The sequence below is a fragment of the Narcine bancroftii genome, chromosome 3 (genome assembly GCF_036971445.1).
Source record: "Narcine bancroftii isolate sNarBan1 chromosome 3, sNarBan1.hap1, whole genome shotgun sequence".
Lineage (NCBI taxonomy): Eukaryota > Metazoa > Chordata > Chondrichthyes > Torpediniformes > Narcinidae > Narcine > Narcine bancroftii.
This window is the reverse complement of record NC_091471.1, coordinates 161487826-161506667: the sequence shown is the minus strand read 5'-3', so window position 1 is coordinate 161506667 and position 18842 is coordinate 161487826. Positions and strand designations below refer to the sequence as shown.

Genomic DNA, 18842 nt, shown 5'->3' with positions numbered 1-18842 from the left:
TGTAGGCTGGGCAAATGAGGGAAGAGGGATTAGAGGGACACAGTGAAAGGTTTAATTCAAGAAAGATGGGAAGGCATTTTAGTGGAGCCTAAATGCTGGCATGGTCCCATTGGCCATATGACCAGTTTCTCTGTCACATATTCAAAAGCGATTTGTATGGCCTGGTATGGGTGTACCAATACCTCCGAGCTAAAAATCCTGCAAAAGGTAGTGGACTCAAGCAAAACTCTCCCCACCATCAAGAACAACTACATGGAACGTTGCAGTCAGGGTGCATCAGCGTTATCAAGTATCCACACCACCCAGGACATGCTCTGTTCTCACTATTCCCATCAGGAGGGAGATAGAGGTGCCACAAGTCTCATACCTCCAGTTTCTACGACTCGACTATCAGACTCTTGAACAATCAACTCATTCAGAAAATAATTTATTGCTCTTTATTTATCACTGTATATTTACATCTACATTTTTATTTGTGCATTCAGTTTGTTTACAGTTTTTTTTTAAGTACAGTTTGCAGTTACCCATATAGAGGTGACTAAGCCTGACTCGCAGAGAAAAGAATCTCAGGGTTTTATGTGATGTCATGTATGTGCTCTGACAATAAATTTTGAACTTTGAATTTGATGTGGCCCTGTTGGCTAAGGGGGATTAAGTGATATGGAGAGAAAGCAGGAATAAGGTACTGAAGTCATATGATCAGCTGTGTTCATATTGAATGGTGGAACAGGCTCAAAGAGCTGAGTGGCCTCCTGCTCCTACTTTGTCTGCCCCCTTTGTGTCAGAATTGTGATTACAAGCATCCATGATCTCAATGAGGTTCAAGAGGCTGATGTGTATGTTGGTGTGATGAATCCCAACCCCAGTGAGACAGACTGGATAGGTATATTCTTTGCAGCTGAGAGATTTTGAGACCAATTGTTTAATAACTCTGACTGTCTGATGGAGAATAGAAGAAATACTTCTGGTGTGCAGAGCACTCTCACTTCATTTTCAGATTCTTTCCTGTTTTTTTCAAAGACTTGATGGAATTCCCAGAGGAGATGAAAGAATGTTCTTCTCTTCCCTACACATTGCCAGCAGATGCAATTCCGGTGTTTGCCATTCATTCAAGGACTGATTTAAAACACGGAGCTGCCTTTAAGTCTGAGGTCAGAGTTTCCTCCAGGCCCAGTCATTTGCACATGTTTCTCAACAGTTTGTGCATGTTGATGGTTTTTTTCTTTGTTGTTAATAATTTTATCAAAGGGATTGGTTTAGGATAATTGCACAGCTTCCTCTGGGTGAAGGCAACACCTTGAATGATTTAGGAGAACATTTCATCAAAGGTAAGACCTCGCATGTGCTGCATTATCCCCCAATAGTAATGATCATGGATCTTAGGTCATAAGACATAGGAAGAGAATTACCCCACTTGGCCTACCGAGTCTGCTCCGCCATTCAAATCAAGGCTGATGCATTATTCTCAACCCCATTCTCCTGCCTCCTCTCCATAACCTTAGACACACTTACTATCAAGAACCCATCAATCTTTGCTTTAAATGTATCCAATGACTTGGCCTTCACAGTGGTCTGTGGCAATGCATTCCACAGATTCACCACCTTCTGGCTGAAGATATTTCTCTTCATCTCTGTTTTAAAGGGTCATCCATTTATTCTGAGGCTGTGCCCTCTTGTCCCAGACTTGCCCACAACTGGAAACATTTTCTCCATGTCCACTCTATCCAGCCCGTTCAATATTTGGTAGGTTTCAATGAGATCCCCTCTTATCCTTCTAAACTCTATGAGTACAGGCCCAGAGCGCTATCAAATGCTCCTCATACATTAACCTCTCATCCCTGGGATCATTCTTGTAAATCTCCTCTGAACCCTCTCCAATGCCAGCACATCCTTCCTTAAATATAAAGCCTAAAACTGTTTACAATACTCTTTCATTTCCAGCAACACTGTTGATAAATTGGGTTGGGTGAAACTCTCATTAGAGAGGTAGTGAATACAACCCCATATTACAACTTTAAAAGTATGTCTTTGTCTGTAAAGCTCACCTGGTTGTACAGAAAAGGATGTTACAGGTGTTATGTAACTTAAACTGGTAAAGAAAAAAAATGGCAGATGACCTTGAACCTGGTGACCCGTGATATCACAGTTGTCCATCTTATTGAAAGCAGGAAGGTGAAAAGTGTGTGGCCAGGGTGGGACAAGACTTTTAAAATTTTGGCTGCTTTTCCGAGGCAGCAGGAAGTATAGACAAAGTTGATGTAGTAGAGGGATGCTTGTATGATACCTGAGCTGTATTCACAACTCTCTGCAATTTCTTCTGATCTCGGACAGAGCAGCTCCCACAACAAGTTGCAATGCATCAGACGAGATACTGAGCAGTCGTGTCCATCTGCCCATCAAGTAGCACTGAGGGGCCCAAAGGAACTCACTTTGTACAAGAGCTGGGAGAGAGAGACTTCATATTTGTCAACTTCAACCTCTCCACCCATTAAAAAAGATGGGAGAAGTGTTTTTCTGTCCCAAACAACCTCTAGCTGGGAAAAATTAAGCATTAAAATGATGGTGTTCAATTGTTGTTAGTGATTTCAAAAATGGAGAGATTTAATTTGTTTAAATAAATGTAATTGTTTCCTTTTCCTTTCACACACAGTCCAACCTTACTGAATGCAAGAGCATTGGAAAAAATCTTGAAAGATTAAAGTACAAGGTTGTTTCATTGTTGAAGGAATTCCATTCTAATACAAAACAGGGATGTTTATCTGCATTTGCCACTGCTGGCCACGTGGAAAATTTAATATTGGTTGCATGCACTATTGATCTCCCAACCTGTTCCTAAGCTGACCATGGCCAATCCCATCTTGATCTCCATCTGAAGACTGATGCACAACCTAGTCATCTCCAGCAAGTTGCTGAGATGTTGGTGTGCTTAACCACCTAGCTTCTGGAGTTGGGGAATAGACCTCAGAGTCTTTTGCAACTTTGGGATGATCCAGCGCATTTTGCAAGCATTGAAATGCTTTTATGGAGTACAGTAACAATGTAGGGAACAGATCTGTCAGTTTGTGCACAGTAAGCTCTCGTAAAGATAGCATCAAAGAAAATCAGTTTGTTTGTAGCAACAGACAAGCTGCTGGAGGAGCTCAGTGGATCCGTCAGCATCAGTGGAAGAAAAAGAATGGCCAACATTTCAGGCTGGAACTCTTCATCAAGACTGAGAGTGCTGAGGGGAGATGGCCAGTGTAATGAGGGCAAGGTAGGAGGGGTTGGATGGGATGGGTGAACCAGAAAGGGGAGAATGAAGAAGGGCAAAGGCAGTTCACTTGAATGTTTAAAGGGGGAGAAAGCAAAGGGTCAGCTGGAGCAATCTGCATTGTTTTACTAAGCACAGGGAGACAGGTTTTCCAGGCGAGCAAGATGGGCCAAATGTACCAGGTTGTCTGTGTAAGGGGTATTAATAGCATTGCTTTTGACCAGGACGAGTGGAGTTCAGAGGATCGAATATCAGCACAAGCACACAGTCTGCTGGAGGAACACAGAAGGTCAAGCAGCATCAGTGGGGGGGGGAAGAAGAATAGCCAATGTTTCAGGCTGGAGGCTTGAAAAAATGTTTGAGGCTTGAAGAAAGTCACACATAGTGAGTCAAGGTCAAAATGTGGTGAAAGGGCTGGAAGGCAGGGGAGAGTGAAACTCACAGAAGTCCTTTCGAAGAGAGGAGGAAAACGTCTTCAATGCCAGCATGCCTTGAAGGAACTGGGGGCATGCAGGAGACTGCAGATACTGGAATCTGGAGCAGCAAATAATCTGCTGGAGGAACTCAACTTTTAAGGAGGAACCCCATTGATCAAGACTCCTTCATCATGGTGTCCTGATGAAGGGATCTGGCCTGAAGCGTTGACCATTCTTTTTCTCCCGCAGACGCTGCTCGACCTGCTGGGTTCCTCCAGCAAGTTGCCTGTTGCTCTAGATTCCATCAATGGCAGTGTCCAGGGTGACTCTAGTTTAATTTTGTAGCATTGGTGTGGATCACTGGCAGGAGGTTCAGCACTCTCCTTTGCAACGAAGCCAAAGGATCTAGCACACAAAAGAGCTGGAAAAGCTCACCAGATCACACAGGATTCATAGAAAGCAAAAGTACATTGACATTATCAGGCCTGAGTGGAGTTCTCCTGATGAAAGGATCAGGCTCGAAATATTGATTATTCTTTCATTTTCCAATGGATACTGCGTGACCTGCAGAATTCAGAAAACAGCAGATTTCTTGTTTGCCTCGTGTTCAATGTCCATCTGAGATTCCAGAGCCCTCTCAATCACACTTCACATCAATGTCTGATATAGTTACTGCTCAAGCCTCTGGCGAAGACCATGAGCACCGAGGCATTTTACACTGTGTTCAAATTTCAGCCGTGTGGGTGTTATTTTCAAACACTGTTATTGTGGAATATCATGGGCAGGTGTAAAATGTAAAGCATTTCCTAAAGATACAGTAGTGGGGGAGTTCTGTGTAATTGGAGGGGGTCCAGAGTGTTCAAGTATTTGGAAAGTTTAAATAATTTTTTTTGAGAGGGGATCAGGAAGGTAATGTTTCTCTCGTACCTTTAATGCTCAGGCCCATTTAAGGAATATGAGTGCAAAGCATTCCTTATTTAGAAGTGACTTGGAGGTTGTCTCTTACAAAGAGTTTCATGTCCAGAGCAATTTTCATTTGCTCTCAAGGATATCTCACAAAGACAACCTGCACAAGGCCTTCAATTTCAAAGAAAATGTTTCATTTGAATCTGTGCAAAATACTTAACACTTTCAAGCCCAACAGTTAAATATTATGTCCTGTTCCTTTCAAATAGAATCTGTGAATTGCAACCCTTTGCCAATCATTTGCTTTTATCCATGCAGTGTGATGAAGTTATGCATTTACAGAATGTGTGTGAATCTGATACCCAAATCTCAGCTGTAGCACATGAAGGCAGTTGAACTCTAAGAGAATGATCCTGTCTCTGCAACAGGTTACTTTAGCTCCAGACACTTGAATACTGGTCCCCGCACCTCCCACCCCCCAGCTGAACAAAGCTGCTAAAGTTGCCAAACTTGAGGAACTGCTTTATAGAATTGAGAACAGTATATGATAGGAACATGGCCTTATTTTATACCTAACAATAATGTGACATAATAGTAACCTTTTAAAATAGTCGTTGAACATAAAGTATGAACCTTGACATTGCAGTGACAATTTTCTCCCTGAATGTAGGCGGCTGAGGGATAACCATGGTTGATAAAACCATGAAGGGCTTTGATAAGCCAGCCATTTTCCCAGGGTATGGGATCTAAAACTTTCAGTATAGTGTATTATAGTCAGTGAACATATGCAGAAAACCTTTGTTTGGTCCATGAGGGTGAGTGTAGCCTTCCAGTCGCAAGCTATTTTAATTCTCCCCAACATAAGTTTGACGAACGGTTCCTTCACAGTGTCTGGGAACATTGCAGCCTCTGGACTTGAAACTGAATTCATCAATCTCAGAAGACTGGCTTTCCCTGCTTATAAACAAAAATGGCATGGTTGGTGTAGCGGTTAGCACAGCGCCTTTACAGCACCAGTGATCGGGACAAGACCTAGGTTTGAATCCCTTGCTGTTTGTATGGAGTTTGTACATTCTCCCTGTTTCTGCATGGGTTTTCTCCAGGGGTTCCAGTTTCCTCCCACCCTTCAAAAAAAAGTGCTGGGGTGCAGTTCAATGGGGTGTAAATTGAGCAGCACGGACTCGTAGGGCCGAATTGGCATATTATAGTGTTGTATATCTAAATTTCTTTTTAAAAGTTGGCTAGTTTTGCGGCCTGGTCATCAATCTGCAATATTAATTTTGATTTTCATTCTAAAAAGGCACTGCCTGAACAGTATTGTCCTTTTATTTGGCTCCAGCAATAACCCCCAGCTGAAATTCACAGTTTTGACTTTGCACCAGGGACTGCATGAAGGGTATGGGGTGAAGGGTCTATTCTGTGTTGTATAATGAAGACTCTATGTCCCTTTCTTTATCTTCTCCCCATCTAATTATCCTCATTAATCTGTTAACCAAACAGCTCCATAAACATCTGATTAACACCGGACAGAACACTGGGAAATCACTTCGCTGAGCACCTTCACTCTGTTTGCACCAGTGTCTGGGATCTCCCACTTACCAACCATTTCAATTCTGCATCCCACTTCCATGCTGACATGTCTGTCCATGGCCTCATGTGCTGTCAAACTAAGACCACCCATGAATTGGAGGAGCAACACCTAATTTTCCACCTGGGCACTCGCCAACTGTATGGCATTTACATGGACTTCTCCATTTTCTGCTATCTACTCCTTGTTCTCTCTCCTTTCCACTCCCACTGTCTTCTTGCTTCCACCTCTCCACCCCCCTTCCCTCTCCACTCACAAAGCCATCCATCCTCCCCCTGCTGGCTGGTGTGCCCTCCCTCCCTTTACCACCTATTACCTCTTGCCTGTGGGACTGTGCTCCTCCCCCTGTCCTTCCTCCTACCCCAGCCATTTTGTTCGGACACCTGCCAACATTTTGCTTTACCTTCATCAAGGGCTGAAGCCGATAAAGTTGATTATGTATCTTTAACTTTGCTATATAAAGTACACTTTTTGACCTGACGAATGTCTCCAGCATTGTGTTTTTACTTCAATCACGATGTCTGCAGACTCTCGTGTTTTACTCCTTACTTTTATTCGTTCCTGTATAAGAAAAAAAATCGCAGTCACCCTGAGGTAGCCTCACGTTTTACCAAGCCACTTATTTCAACTTTGTTTTTGGACATTTCTAGAATGTTTGCCTGTGTCCCAAAACCCATTGAAGGTATTCTGTGAAGATAAGGAAAGGACTGGTTGGAATTTATGTTGCATTACACACAGAGGTTGATGGGTACATGGAGCAAGCTGTCAGAGGAAATAGTAGAGACAGGATTAATTATTCAATTTATGAGATATTTAGACAGGTACATGGATAGGAAACACTTTGAAGGATATAGGCCAAATGCAAGCAATTGGGAGTAGCTGAGGTAGGCTACAGAACTGGTTTCCTTGCTATATAACCTCATGACATCAGGGTGTTCAGAGAACCAATGAAACACTTTTGAAGGAGAGTCATTGTTTTATTTGGCAGCAAGCTACGAAGGGATAATGACTATGTAAACTATTTTTGGATGATATTGATTGAGGGATAAAGGACACCAGGGAGAACTTTCCTACTCTTTTCAAATGGTCTCTTGGGATCTTTTATTTCTGAGAAAGTTGGCAGACCTTTCACAGTGCTGTGGACCAGAGTTTGGTTCTGAGCTCTGCTGCAGTCCACACGGGGTATGCACACTTTCTCCTTGACTGTGTGGGTTTTGCAACCCCCTCCCCCCAATCCACCCCCACCCCTGCCCTGTGGTACCAGATACCGCCAACATCTCAAAGACATACTGCTGGTCTAAGTGCCACAGGACTCGTACCACCAGGCTCAGGAACAGTTCCCACCCCCTCCACCATCAGATTCCAAAACAAGACTTAGTCAGAGGCTCATTTTAATGACTCTGACTTTACACATTATTTATTACTGAGTAGTTATTTTTTTCCTGTATTTGCACAGTCAGTTGTTTACATTTCTTCCCTTGTTTGCAATTCTTTCTCTTGAAAACCTATCTTTTTCTTGAGTACATTTTGTGCCACCGATAAGTCGAAATTCTGCCTGGCCAACGGGACAAAGGATCTCAGGGTTGTGTGATGTCATATATGTACTCTGACAATAAATTTGAACTTTGACTTTGGCTCATTTGGTTCCTGTAAATGACCCCTTATTGGAGGTAAATGACAGAATGAGTCAAAGAGAAATTGATGGGCATGTATGAGATAGAATATGCTGCAGGGGTGTATTACATTAGGACAGGGTGAATGGGAATTCCTCCATAGAAACTGGTGTGTATCGGGAGGAATAAATGCCCTCCTTCTGAATCAGTATAGATAATGCATTTGCTGAGAAAATAAATGTAAAACAGTATAGCACAAGAACAGGCCTTCGGCCACGTTTCTGTGGGGAACACGATGCCCAACTCAAACTAAAACTCCTGCTTGCACTTGAGAGTCATCCCTCTATCCCCTTTATATTCATTTGTCTGTCTAGAAGCATCCTAAATGCTACTGTTACATCTGCTTATCTTCTTCCTTCGCTACCCCTGGAAGCCCGTTCCCACCACTCTCGGTGTAAAATACTTGCCCCACACGGGTGTTAAGCAAGAGGTCTCCATTTGCTGGAGAACTGGGACAATGCACAAAAAGTTCTGGAGGAACTCAGCATGTTAGACAGCATCTGTGGAAACCACTAGGCAGTCAATGTTTTGAGCAAGTGCTCTTCATCAGGCATCAGCCACCAAACTACTGAGTTCATCCAGTACCTTTCAGCATTTGTACTGCCCATCTCCCTTCACCTTTTTCTCCCTCAAACATGGGCCCTCCAGTGGGTGACTCTTTTACCTTGACTTGTGGTTAACTGAGAGATCTCACCATCTGTCCTTCTCAACCCTTCAGAGTTTTCATGGAACAAAATGCCCCTCTTGATTGGACTTAATGGAGTACAGATATTCAAAAACAGAGGAACATGCACTTTGGTTTTCTAAACAATCCCAAAATGTAAAGGATCTCTCCGTGAATTTGACAGCAAGTTAGAGCTGCCTGATGCCATTCAGCTGTTGTCCTAAAATGCATAATGAAAGAATTGCTGACCCCTTTTTACAGCAGAGGTGAGAGTTATAAGCTGAGGTTTTCAAACACTGAAATGCTTTTAGCAGCTGAAGATCAAATTCAACAAATCATGCACCTCTGTCTGTGGTCGGAATTGCTTATGCTTGTTTCATGAAAGCAATTAATTTGAAGCTCTGCAGTGGATTTCTTTGCACAATGTCCTAATGCAGTGTTTACAGACCAGATGTCAGAAGCAATCTGTCCACAAAACTCTCTGTCACTTGGTCTCATGTTCTGGCCAAGATTTAAGTTGTAAGCTCTGCTTTCCTGATGCCTAGTTTCAGTCTTCATTGATTACCTCCAAGATGTGGCAGTTCACTGCTAGTTAAGTATGGCATATTCTCAGCCGTGCACTTGCCCTCCTCCCCATATAAAAAGGCTCAGCAAGGAGAGTTGTTATATGTCAGAGAGTGTGTTGTTCCTGCTCCTTGGCCTATGTGTGTGTGCATGGACATGAGGTAATGCTTGTGCATGCCTGTGTATTTGTGTTTGTGTATATGGTTAAGGAAAATGACTCACCTAAAACCTTCTCAACAGGTGTTAAGAATGGGCAATAAATTCTGGCCTTGGCAATGGTGACCACATTCTGGAAAAAAAATTGTGTGTGTTAACACAGGTTAATGTTGAGGCCTTCTATGATCATTTTGCGCGTCACATGGGAAGGCCAAGTGAATAATTTATTTTAGTCTCTCTAGGCTGTGATTCTACTTTCATTTGGTGTGTGTGGTCTAAATCGAAACACAGATGGAGACATTTGAGGAAGAGTGTGAAATGCAAATTTCAACACCTGAGAAACTCTGTCACTGAGATATCAGAGTTTCTTGGCAGTTTGTTCAAATTGCAAGCAGAGTTGCAAGTCAAAGAGAAAGTTGCAGATGGAATTTGTACAGATAAAAGTGGATTGTGATCACTGTGTGACTCACCTAGGCTTTAGGCTGGACTTGGCAATGGTGACCACATCCTGAAAAAAAAATGTAAGTGCCTGCGTGCGTGCGCGTGAGCGTGCATCGACTTGAAGCTGGAATTCATAAGTCAACACGTTACATTTTTGCAGGTGTTCATAAAATTATTAGTGAACGAGGATTAGACCACCAACTCTGACCCATCAAACAAAATCATGGCTTGCTCAGAGCCTTGGTCAGTATGGCCATGTTCGGCTAAAGACCTTGTTTCTGTGCTTTGCAGCTCTATGGCTACCCAACTAACTTTCTCCTCATCTCTTATTTTGAAATTGTGACCCTGATTCAAGACTCCTCAACTAGGGGAAATATCTGGCTTTTATCTGTTGAGCCATTTTCAGAAATTTCCATTCTTTAATGAGACCACCTTTCATTCTTACAACCTCAAGAGTAAACAAGCAAAGCCTACTCAATCTCACCTCTATTTTTTTGATGAAACAGCATTCTCCTGTCTACGGTATAAAACAGTGTAAAATATGAGTACAGAATATAGCACACACACACACAGAGAAATGATGCATATACATATTACATATTTTTTTTTCTTTGGCTTGGCTTCGCGGACGAAGATTTATGGAGGGGGTAAAAAGTCCACGTCAGCTGCAGGCTCGTTTGTGGCTGACAAGTCTGATGCGGGACAGGCAGACACGATTGCAGCGGTTGCAAGGGAAAATTGGTTGGTTGGGGTTGGGTGTTGGGTGTTTCCTCCTTTGCCTTTTGTCAGTGAGGTGGGCTCTGAGGTCTTCTTCAAAGGAGGTTGCTGCCCGCCAAACTGTGAGGCGCCAAGATGCACGGTTTGAGGCGTTATCAGCCCACTGGCGGTGGTCAATGTGGCAGGCACCAAGAGATTTCTTTAGGCAGTCCTTGTACCTTTTCTTTGGTGCACCTCTGTCACGGTGGCCAGTGGAGAGCTCGCCATATAACACGATCTTGGGAAGGCGATGGTCCTCCATTCTGGAGACGTGACCCATCCAGCGCAGCTGGATCTTCAGCAGCGTGGACTCGATGCTGTCGACCTCTGCCATCTCGAGTACTTCGACGTTAGGGGTGTAAGCGCTCCAATGGATGTTGAGGATGGAGCGGAGACAACGCTGGTGGAAGCGTTCTAGGAGCCGTAGGTGGTGCCGGTAGAGGACCCATGATTCGGAGCCGAACAGGAGTGTGGGTATGACAACGGCTCTGTATACGCTTATCTTTGTGAGGTTTTTCAGTTGGTTGTTTTTCCAGACTCTTTTGTGTAGTCTTCCAAAGGCACTATTTGCCTTGGCGAGTCTGTTGTCTATCTCATTGTTGATCCTTGCATCTGATGAAATGGTGCAGCCGAGATAGGTAAACTGGTTGACCGTTTTGAGTTTTGTGTGCCCGATGGAGATGTGGGGGGGCTGGTAGTCATGGTGGGGAGCTGGCTGATGGAGGACATATTACATATGGACATATATTAAAATAAATATTCTTTATAAATAGTAGAGTCACAGAGAGTTGTTTTTACCAGTCATTCAGTAGCCTCATTTCCCATACAAAGAAGCTCTTCCTCAACCCAAAGGCTCAGGCTGTGATATTTCTTCAACTTTTTCCAGAAGGGAGTAGCTGCAAGATGCTGTGTGTGGGGTGGTAGATGTCCTCCTTGATTTTGTGAGCCATTTTAAACAATAATCCAAGTAAATCACATCAATGGGGGTTGGGAGGGGGGGGGGGGAGAGTGTGACCCCAGTGATCCTCACTGCTCCTTTCACGGTCCTGTAGATTTTCCTCCAATCCAATACTCTACAGCAACCATACACTGATGTAACCTGCCAGGATGGGCTTGATAGGACTCCTGTAGATAGTTAACAATGCTGGCCAGTAGCCTTGCCTACCTCAACCTTCTAAGGAAGTTGCTGTTGCACCTGTCTGACAATTGAGGAGAGGTTATGTGTCCAGGATAAGTCATTTCTTAAGTGGACTCCAAGGAACTTGGTGCTCTCTGCTCTCTCCACTACTGAACTATTAATGTGAAGTGAAGGGTGGTCCTCCTGAAATCTACAATGATCTCTTTTGTCTTGTCAATGTTGAGACTCAGGTTGTTATACTGGCAGTTTATCACGAGATTTTCTACCTCTTCTCTGAAGTGCAACTCAATGTTGCTGTTGTTGAGGCCAACTACTGTTGTGTCATTTGCAAATCTGATGACTCTATTGGAGCTGGATCTGCCGTTGCAATCATGGGTCAGCAGCATAAACAGGAGCAGATTAGCACACAATCCTGAGGTATGCCAGTGCTCAATGACCGACATTCTGCTGCCAACCTGGACAGACTGCAGTCTTTCTGTTAGGAAGTCCAGAATCCAGTTACAGAGAAGGGTGTTGAGTCCCAGCGAGGAGAGCTTCTCCACCAACCTCCAGGTAATGATTGTATTAAATGCCAAGATGAAGTCAATGAACAGCAGTCTGGTGTATGAAGTGTCTTTCTCCAGGTGGGTCTGGATGAAAATGGAGTGACAAGACTACAGCAATATGGTCAGTGGAACAGTTCTATCTGTAGGCAAATTGAAATAAGTCCAGTGTCTATGGGTTATGCACTTTGATACGTTCCATCACCAGACACTTGAAGCATTTCATAATGGTGGAGGTCAATGCCATTTGGGGTGGGTGTTAAGGCCTGTTACTGTTGCCGTCTTTGCTAGCAGGATGATGTTGGCTGCCTTGAAAATGCTCAACATTCTAGATTGGATGAAAATAATAGAAAGAACATGGATGTCACTTTTACAAGGGAAGTGATTAAGAAAGCATTAAGTACGTTGCAATTTAACAAATCTCCGGGAAAGGATGGGTCTCCACCTATAAAAAATTCAAAGATATATTAATGCCATTACTGATGGATGTATTAGATCGAGTGGTGGAGACACAGATGCTTCTGGAATCTTTTTCAACAGCAATAATTACAATATTACCCATAGAGTCCATTAGAAACATTGTCATATAGGCCAATTTTTCTTCTTAATGCTGACTATAAAATTGTAGCAAAGACATTAATCAAAGGCTAGGGCAATATCTACCGAAATTAATACATCCGGACCAGGTGGGACTTGTAAAGGGTAGACATTCAGCAAATAATCTAGCTAGACTGTTTAATATAATATATATGCAAAATCAGGGCATAATTCAAGTATAACAGTTTCTCTAGATACAGAAATGACTTTTGACCAATTATAATGGCTGTTTTTGTTTAAAACATTGGAAAAATTTGGTATAGGAAGCGGATTCATTAATTGGATTAAGGCATTATATCACAGTCCACAGGCAAAGATAATTATGAATAGTCAAATGTTGACAGTATTCCCCTTGAGTAGATCAAGTAGGCAAGGATGCACTCTGTCTCCAGCATTGTTCATAATGGCAATAAAACCTCTGACTGAAATTATTAGAAGAGGTCTTGAGATTAAGGGCTTCATGGTCAGACAAGATGAGCATAAAATAGGTTTATTTGTGCATGATATATTATACTTGTCAGATCCAGAAGAGTTCTTGTAAAAGTTACAGGAGACACTCAGAAAATAGAATGTCTGGTTATAAGGTTAATATGGACAAAAGTGAAATAATGCCCTTAACAAACAATGATTATGAAAGATGTAAAAGAGGCAGTAGGTTTAAATGGAAATCAGATGGGATTAAATATTTGGGAGTAGTTACAGACAACAATTTACAAAATCTGTATAATCTTAATTATGTTCCTTTGTTTAATAAAATAGAGCAGGGGTTACAAAAATTGAAGGATCTACCAATAACACTAATAGGAAGAGAGAGTTGTGTAAAAATGAAAGTAATGCCGAGATTTCAATACTTGTTCCAATCACTATCTATAGCTTTACCTAAGATTTTTTTTTTTCAAATTGTTTAACAATCAAGTAAGACAATTCCTCTGGAATAACAAAGTGCCTAGAATTGCATTGGAAAGAACTAATTTGGGATTATAAATTAGGAGGATTGAGACTTCCAGATTTTAAAATATATTATCTGGCTGCACAAGCAAGACTTAGCATCTTTTTTTTGAAGTGAATTCACCAAACTGGGTTCGTATGGGGCTACATTCTATGAATGAAGTACTAAATCAATAAAAAGGAAGACAAGTAAACCCTATCTTGGCATATATGGTGAAAATATGGCAGGAAATTAATGAATATATCAGAAAAAATTGGGTATTTCACTAAGAAATCCATTGTGTATCAATATTTTACTTATGAAAATGGGTAACAGAATTCTAAACATAGGGTTACAAAAGGGTATATGTTTTATAGCAGACTGTTATAATGATGGTATATTGATGTCATTTGACCAAATGAGACAGACCTATAGTGTACCTAATGGAACATTTCTGTTTTCTTCAACTGAGAGCTTTGCTGAGGGAGCGATGGGGACAGGCATTGACTCCTCTGGGAGTTAGTGAAATGGAATGGTGATATGCTCAAATTTATTACCAGAATGTATTTTATTTTTCAGTTAGAAAGTGCAAAACCTGGTCTGCAGAAATCAAGGGATAGGTGGGAGCCTAACTTAGATGTTGAAAAACCAGAACAATCCTAGACTGAATGGTGGGTGGATGGTGTAACTTCAACTATTAATGTGAGATATGGTTTAGTTCAATATAATGTTTTTACACCACCTGTATCTCACTTCACAGAAGTTGCATAAATCTAAGCCAGATATACCAGAACTGTGTTTTAGGTGTGAAATAGAGGAAGGAACATTCCTTTATTCAACTTGCTCATTTGTGAAGATTAGACATTTTAGGCAAGAATTTTCTGAAGTATGAACAAGAATTACAAGGGTGCCCTTCCCAGGTGATCCAGAACTTTATTTGTTAGACAACTTTATAGATGTAAGTAACAATCTTACAGAGTCTCCATTTTTTTTGCTAAAATTGCACTGGCAGTGGCCAAAAAGTGTATTGAAATTACGTGGAAGTCGGATTCTCCGGTTAACTTGGCGAGGTGGACAGCAGAGATGGATAGCTGTATCCCAATGGAAAAAAAAACCATAAAAATTAAAGAACAAGTATGATACGTTTCGTAACATTTGAACTATGTTGGTGCCCAACTCTAATAATGTTGCAAAATTCAAAAATGATCTCTCCCTGAATCTTGAGGTTAATCTAAACTGTGAGCTCTGACAGTGTATGAAAATGTATTTAATAAAGGGGGGAGGGGAACAGAAGGGGGTAGAGTTATGGTTTTTGTATGTGTGTTTTTCTTTTGCTTTATACAAAATTATATGTATAAATTTATTGAAATGTTATAATTGTTAATTTTATTATGAAAAATATAAATTATTTATTAAAAAAAAGGAAATGCTCAACAAGTCAGGCAGCATCTGTGGATGTGAGTTTTGGTCTACACCTTGTTGTCAACTTTAAGGGAAACAGAGAGAGAACAAAGCAAAAGAGACAGACAGACCTGTTGAGGAGATGAGCAGAGATCTACCTGTCTCATTTGCCTTGCTTAACCTCAGTGCTTTCTGCTTCTTCTCTGTTCTATTATATGTTAACCAAAATTTGTTGCTGAGAATACTATTTGCCTACCTAATAATTTGGTACACCTGCCTTGTGTTGAAGAATATTCTTTTAATATAAACATTTCCCAATCTGTCACCACTCAATAAATACTTTACTTTGCTTCTGCGCTCTTATGGATAGCCTATTTTACACCTTATATTCTGCCTGTCAAATTCTCACCCATTAGTTTAACTTGAAGCCTCTCTTCACTCATCTTTCTCCTCAGAATCCAACTTAGTTTTGTATCACCAGCAAAATTTAGAAATCTGACATCTGTTCTTGATACAGATTATAAACAGCTGGAGCCCAAGTTCCGATCCCAAATTTATCCCATGAGTCACAGCCTGTCAATCTGAGAAAGAGCAACTTTCAATTTTGTTCGTTAACTGATTCTCAGCCAATGCCAGCAGGTTCCTCCAGATCCACATGCTTAAACCTTGTTGACCACTCATGTTTGTGGGACAATAAAAAGCTTTTTGAAAATCCAAATACACCACATCCACTGGTTTCCCCTTTACTCTTGTACTGGTCACAAAATCAAAGAATCTGAATAAGATTGACAAAAGAAGTCCTTGAACATAGAAAGTTGAACATCTCCTCCACAACCTTACACCCTTAGCCCTAGAAGTGTGTCTGAGATTTCTATAGTTAACAATTTTTAATTATAGTAACTCTTGTTCAAGTTCAACTTTATTATCATCTGACTATACATATACAACTCGATGAAACATATATAATATATGTGCATGATTACGGTGACAACAGGTAGACCCCAGTGATCTTCTCAGCTGTTTAATTGGTCCTCTGTATTGATTTCCATCTGATGCTTTGCAGCCACCGAACCACATAATGGTTCAGCCTGACAGGAAACTCTGAATTGTGATCCTGTTAAATGTTGCCAAGATGGGAACCAGAAGCCTTGCCCTCCTCAATACATATGAAATCAAAATAGATTATAATGAAAATAGCCAAGAAGATCACTGGGGCCTTCCTTTCCTCTATTGATGATATTTACAAGGAGTATTGTTTAAATAGGGCTCAAAGAATTATTGAGGTCCCTTACCATCTAGCACACAGGATATTTGGCCCACAGCCATCATAAAGGAGGTACAGGAGCATCTAAATTAGGACTGCCAGGCCTCTGGGTATAGCTTTTTCCTCCATGCTGTGTAATTGAGTAAATCATCCCTACACACACACACACACACACACACACACACACACACACATTTTTTTAATATACATATTTATTTAAGGTTATGTCTTTGCATATTCATGTCATGATTAATATGCGTTGGATATTGTGTATTTGTGTGTGTACCATGGCCAGAGAAATTTTGTTTCATCTGGATGTCTAAAATGGACTTTTTCAGCCATGAGGAAGACCCAAGTTACCCTGGACATTTGTGTCAGTACAGGACCCAAGGGGACATGAATAGATTCAATTCCTGGAACATTTGGTTCCCAGCACAGGCAAACAGGTGTTCCTGTGCAGGCTGACCTTTTCCCCAGCTCCATAGCAACTTGCTTTCAGTTTGTACATGTTGATGCTTAATATCAATGAACAAAACTTTGATCTGTCAGTCTGAGTTCAAGCTGACTGCTTGCCAGCTGGGATATCGTAATCTGGACACGAGAGTGGGAAGCAGTCACTTGATCTCACCAAATGTTCAGTACCTGTATTAAATGTGAAGGTCTTGTCTTGGGATTGATGTGCTTTCAAAGTTCTACAGGTCTACAGCATTAGACTTAGATAGTGAATAAATTAACATAACTCAGAGTGGAATGGCAAACGATCTGCTGAGAGTTAATTACCTCTGAATATTAGTTGATTATTTATTTTCTTTTCTCCATGTGTGTTTAGTATCTTTTTCTCTTTGTGGCACCTTAATTATACTTAATTGTGCATCTGTACATTGCATTTATGGATAAAACAATAATCTCTCATTCATTCATTAGCCAGTTTGAGCATGGTCTGTTCAACAAGCTTCACGTTTATGTTTATTTGTCACATTACATCAGGATCATATGTATCGAGCAGTCCAACCAGTTGTCTAATGTTCATACAGCTGTGCAAAGAGCACAGAATATAGTTACAATGTTGTGGGGTTCTTTCTAGAGCCTGATGGCTGCAGGGAAGAAATTGTCTTTAATCCTATGTTTTCACATTCTTAAGCTTATTCCCTGATGGGAGGTGGGTGAAGAGAGTGTATTCAGGGTTTGATGAGTCCTTCAGTATGTTGACTGCCATTCCAAGGCAGGAGGAGATTCACATTGAGTACATGGAGGGGAGGGAAGTTTGTGTGATGTAATGAGCTGCATTCCTTCCCCCAGCATCTTCTGATCTTCTAAAAGCAGTCAGATAAATGATTTATCACTCTGCTAGGATGAGAGCATGTAAGCAGGGCCTTGGGGATTTACCTTGCTCCTTCTCACAACTGCCAGGGAATGATACCACCAACCTCAGTTTTACATGATAGCATCAACGTTTGTACCAAAGTCCAGTAATCCTTTAGTGAGGCATCAGTCTTGGTTCCAAGTCCAGAGTAAAATGTGAGGTTCTTGAAGTGACTGTAATGCCATTTGAAAGACATTATTTGACTCCTTCCTCATTTTATAGAAGATAAAATATTACAGCACAGATCCACCAATGTAAACCAACTCAACAATCTAATAACCTATTTTTCTTACATCCATGCTCCTAAGTCTTTTGAAAGGTCCTATTGTAGCAATCTCCACGACCACTCCCTGCAGTGCATTCCAAGCATCCACCACTCTCTGAGTGAAAAACTTACCTCTTACATCTCCCCTAAACTTTCTTCCACTGACCTTAAACAGATATTCTGTGGTATTTGCTGTTGTTGCCCCAGAAAAAAAAAAGGGTACTGGCTGTCATTTTCTGAGATGGGGTCTTCATTTGCAATTGCCTTTGCCCATGTTCTCTAATGAACCTAACAACTAAACTCTTTTCACAGGTAACTGCCTTGACAACCTCCTTCTGCGAAGCACGGGGAAGTTAAACGTGGAAAACAAGGGGGAGTATGGTGACAGCACTGTGTCAATGCCTCCTCAGAGGGATCTGTGGTGCCATTGTCACCACCATTGTCCTGAAGAGTCCGTGAACAACACCTGCAAGTAAGTTGGAGTGAAAGCAGAAACCCTCAGCAGGTCAGTCAGCATCTGTGGGGAGAGAAATAAGAGTTAAAGTTTCAATTCACTAACCTTTCACCTGAACCAGCAAAGTAAGAGAACAAGCGGAAGGGGAGGGGGGGATGGATGAGGAAAACATTTCTGTGATGGGATGGAAATGAAGGCTGTCCAGGGAAGATTATGCTTTTCTGTGCTATCTGAGTTAATAGATGATATATAAAATGTGTCGGTGCAGTGGATTGGAGTCTGAAACAAAATTAGAAGCAAAAGAGAATGCTGGAAATTCACAGGAGATTTGGCAGCATCTGTAGAGAGGGAGATACTGTTACATCTGGGGTACCATACCTCAGAACTGGACAGTCCTGACACAAAGAGGAAAGGTTTATCTCCTTGAAGTTGTTGAAATCCCTGTTAATTTGTTTGGACGGTGCTTGAGCTGCTGA

At 41.5% G+C, this 18842-nt stretch overlaps 1 protein-coding gene across 1 annotated transcript in view; it reads left to right on the top strand.

The window, feature by feature from the left end:
* Positions 1-18842, top strand: part of bmpr1ba (bone morphogenetic protein receptor, type IBa) — a 342233-nt gene that overhangs the window by 267734 nt on the left and 55657 nt on the right. Inside the window, exon 4 of the mRNA XM_069925682.1 lies at positions 18225-18384. Within this exon, the coding sequence (XP_069781783.1) occupies positions 18225-18384 (160 nt within the window). The remainder of the gene's footprint in view (positions 1-18224; positions 18385-18842) is intronic.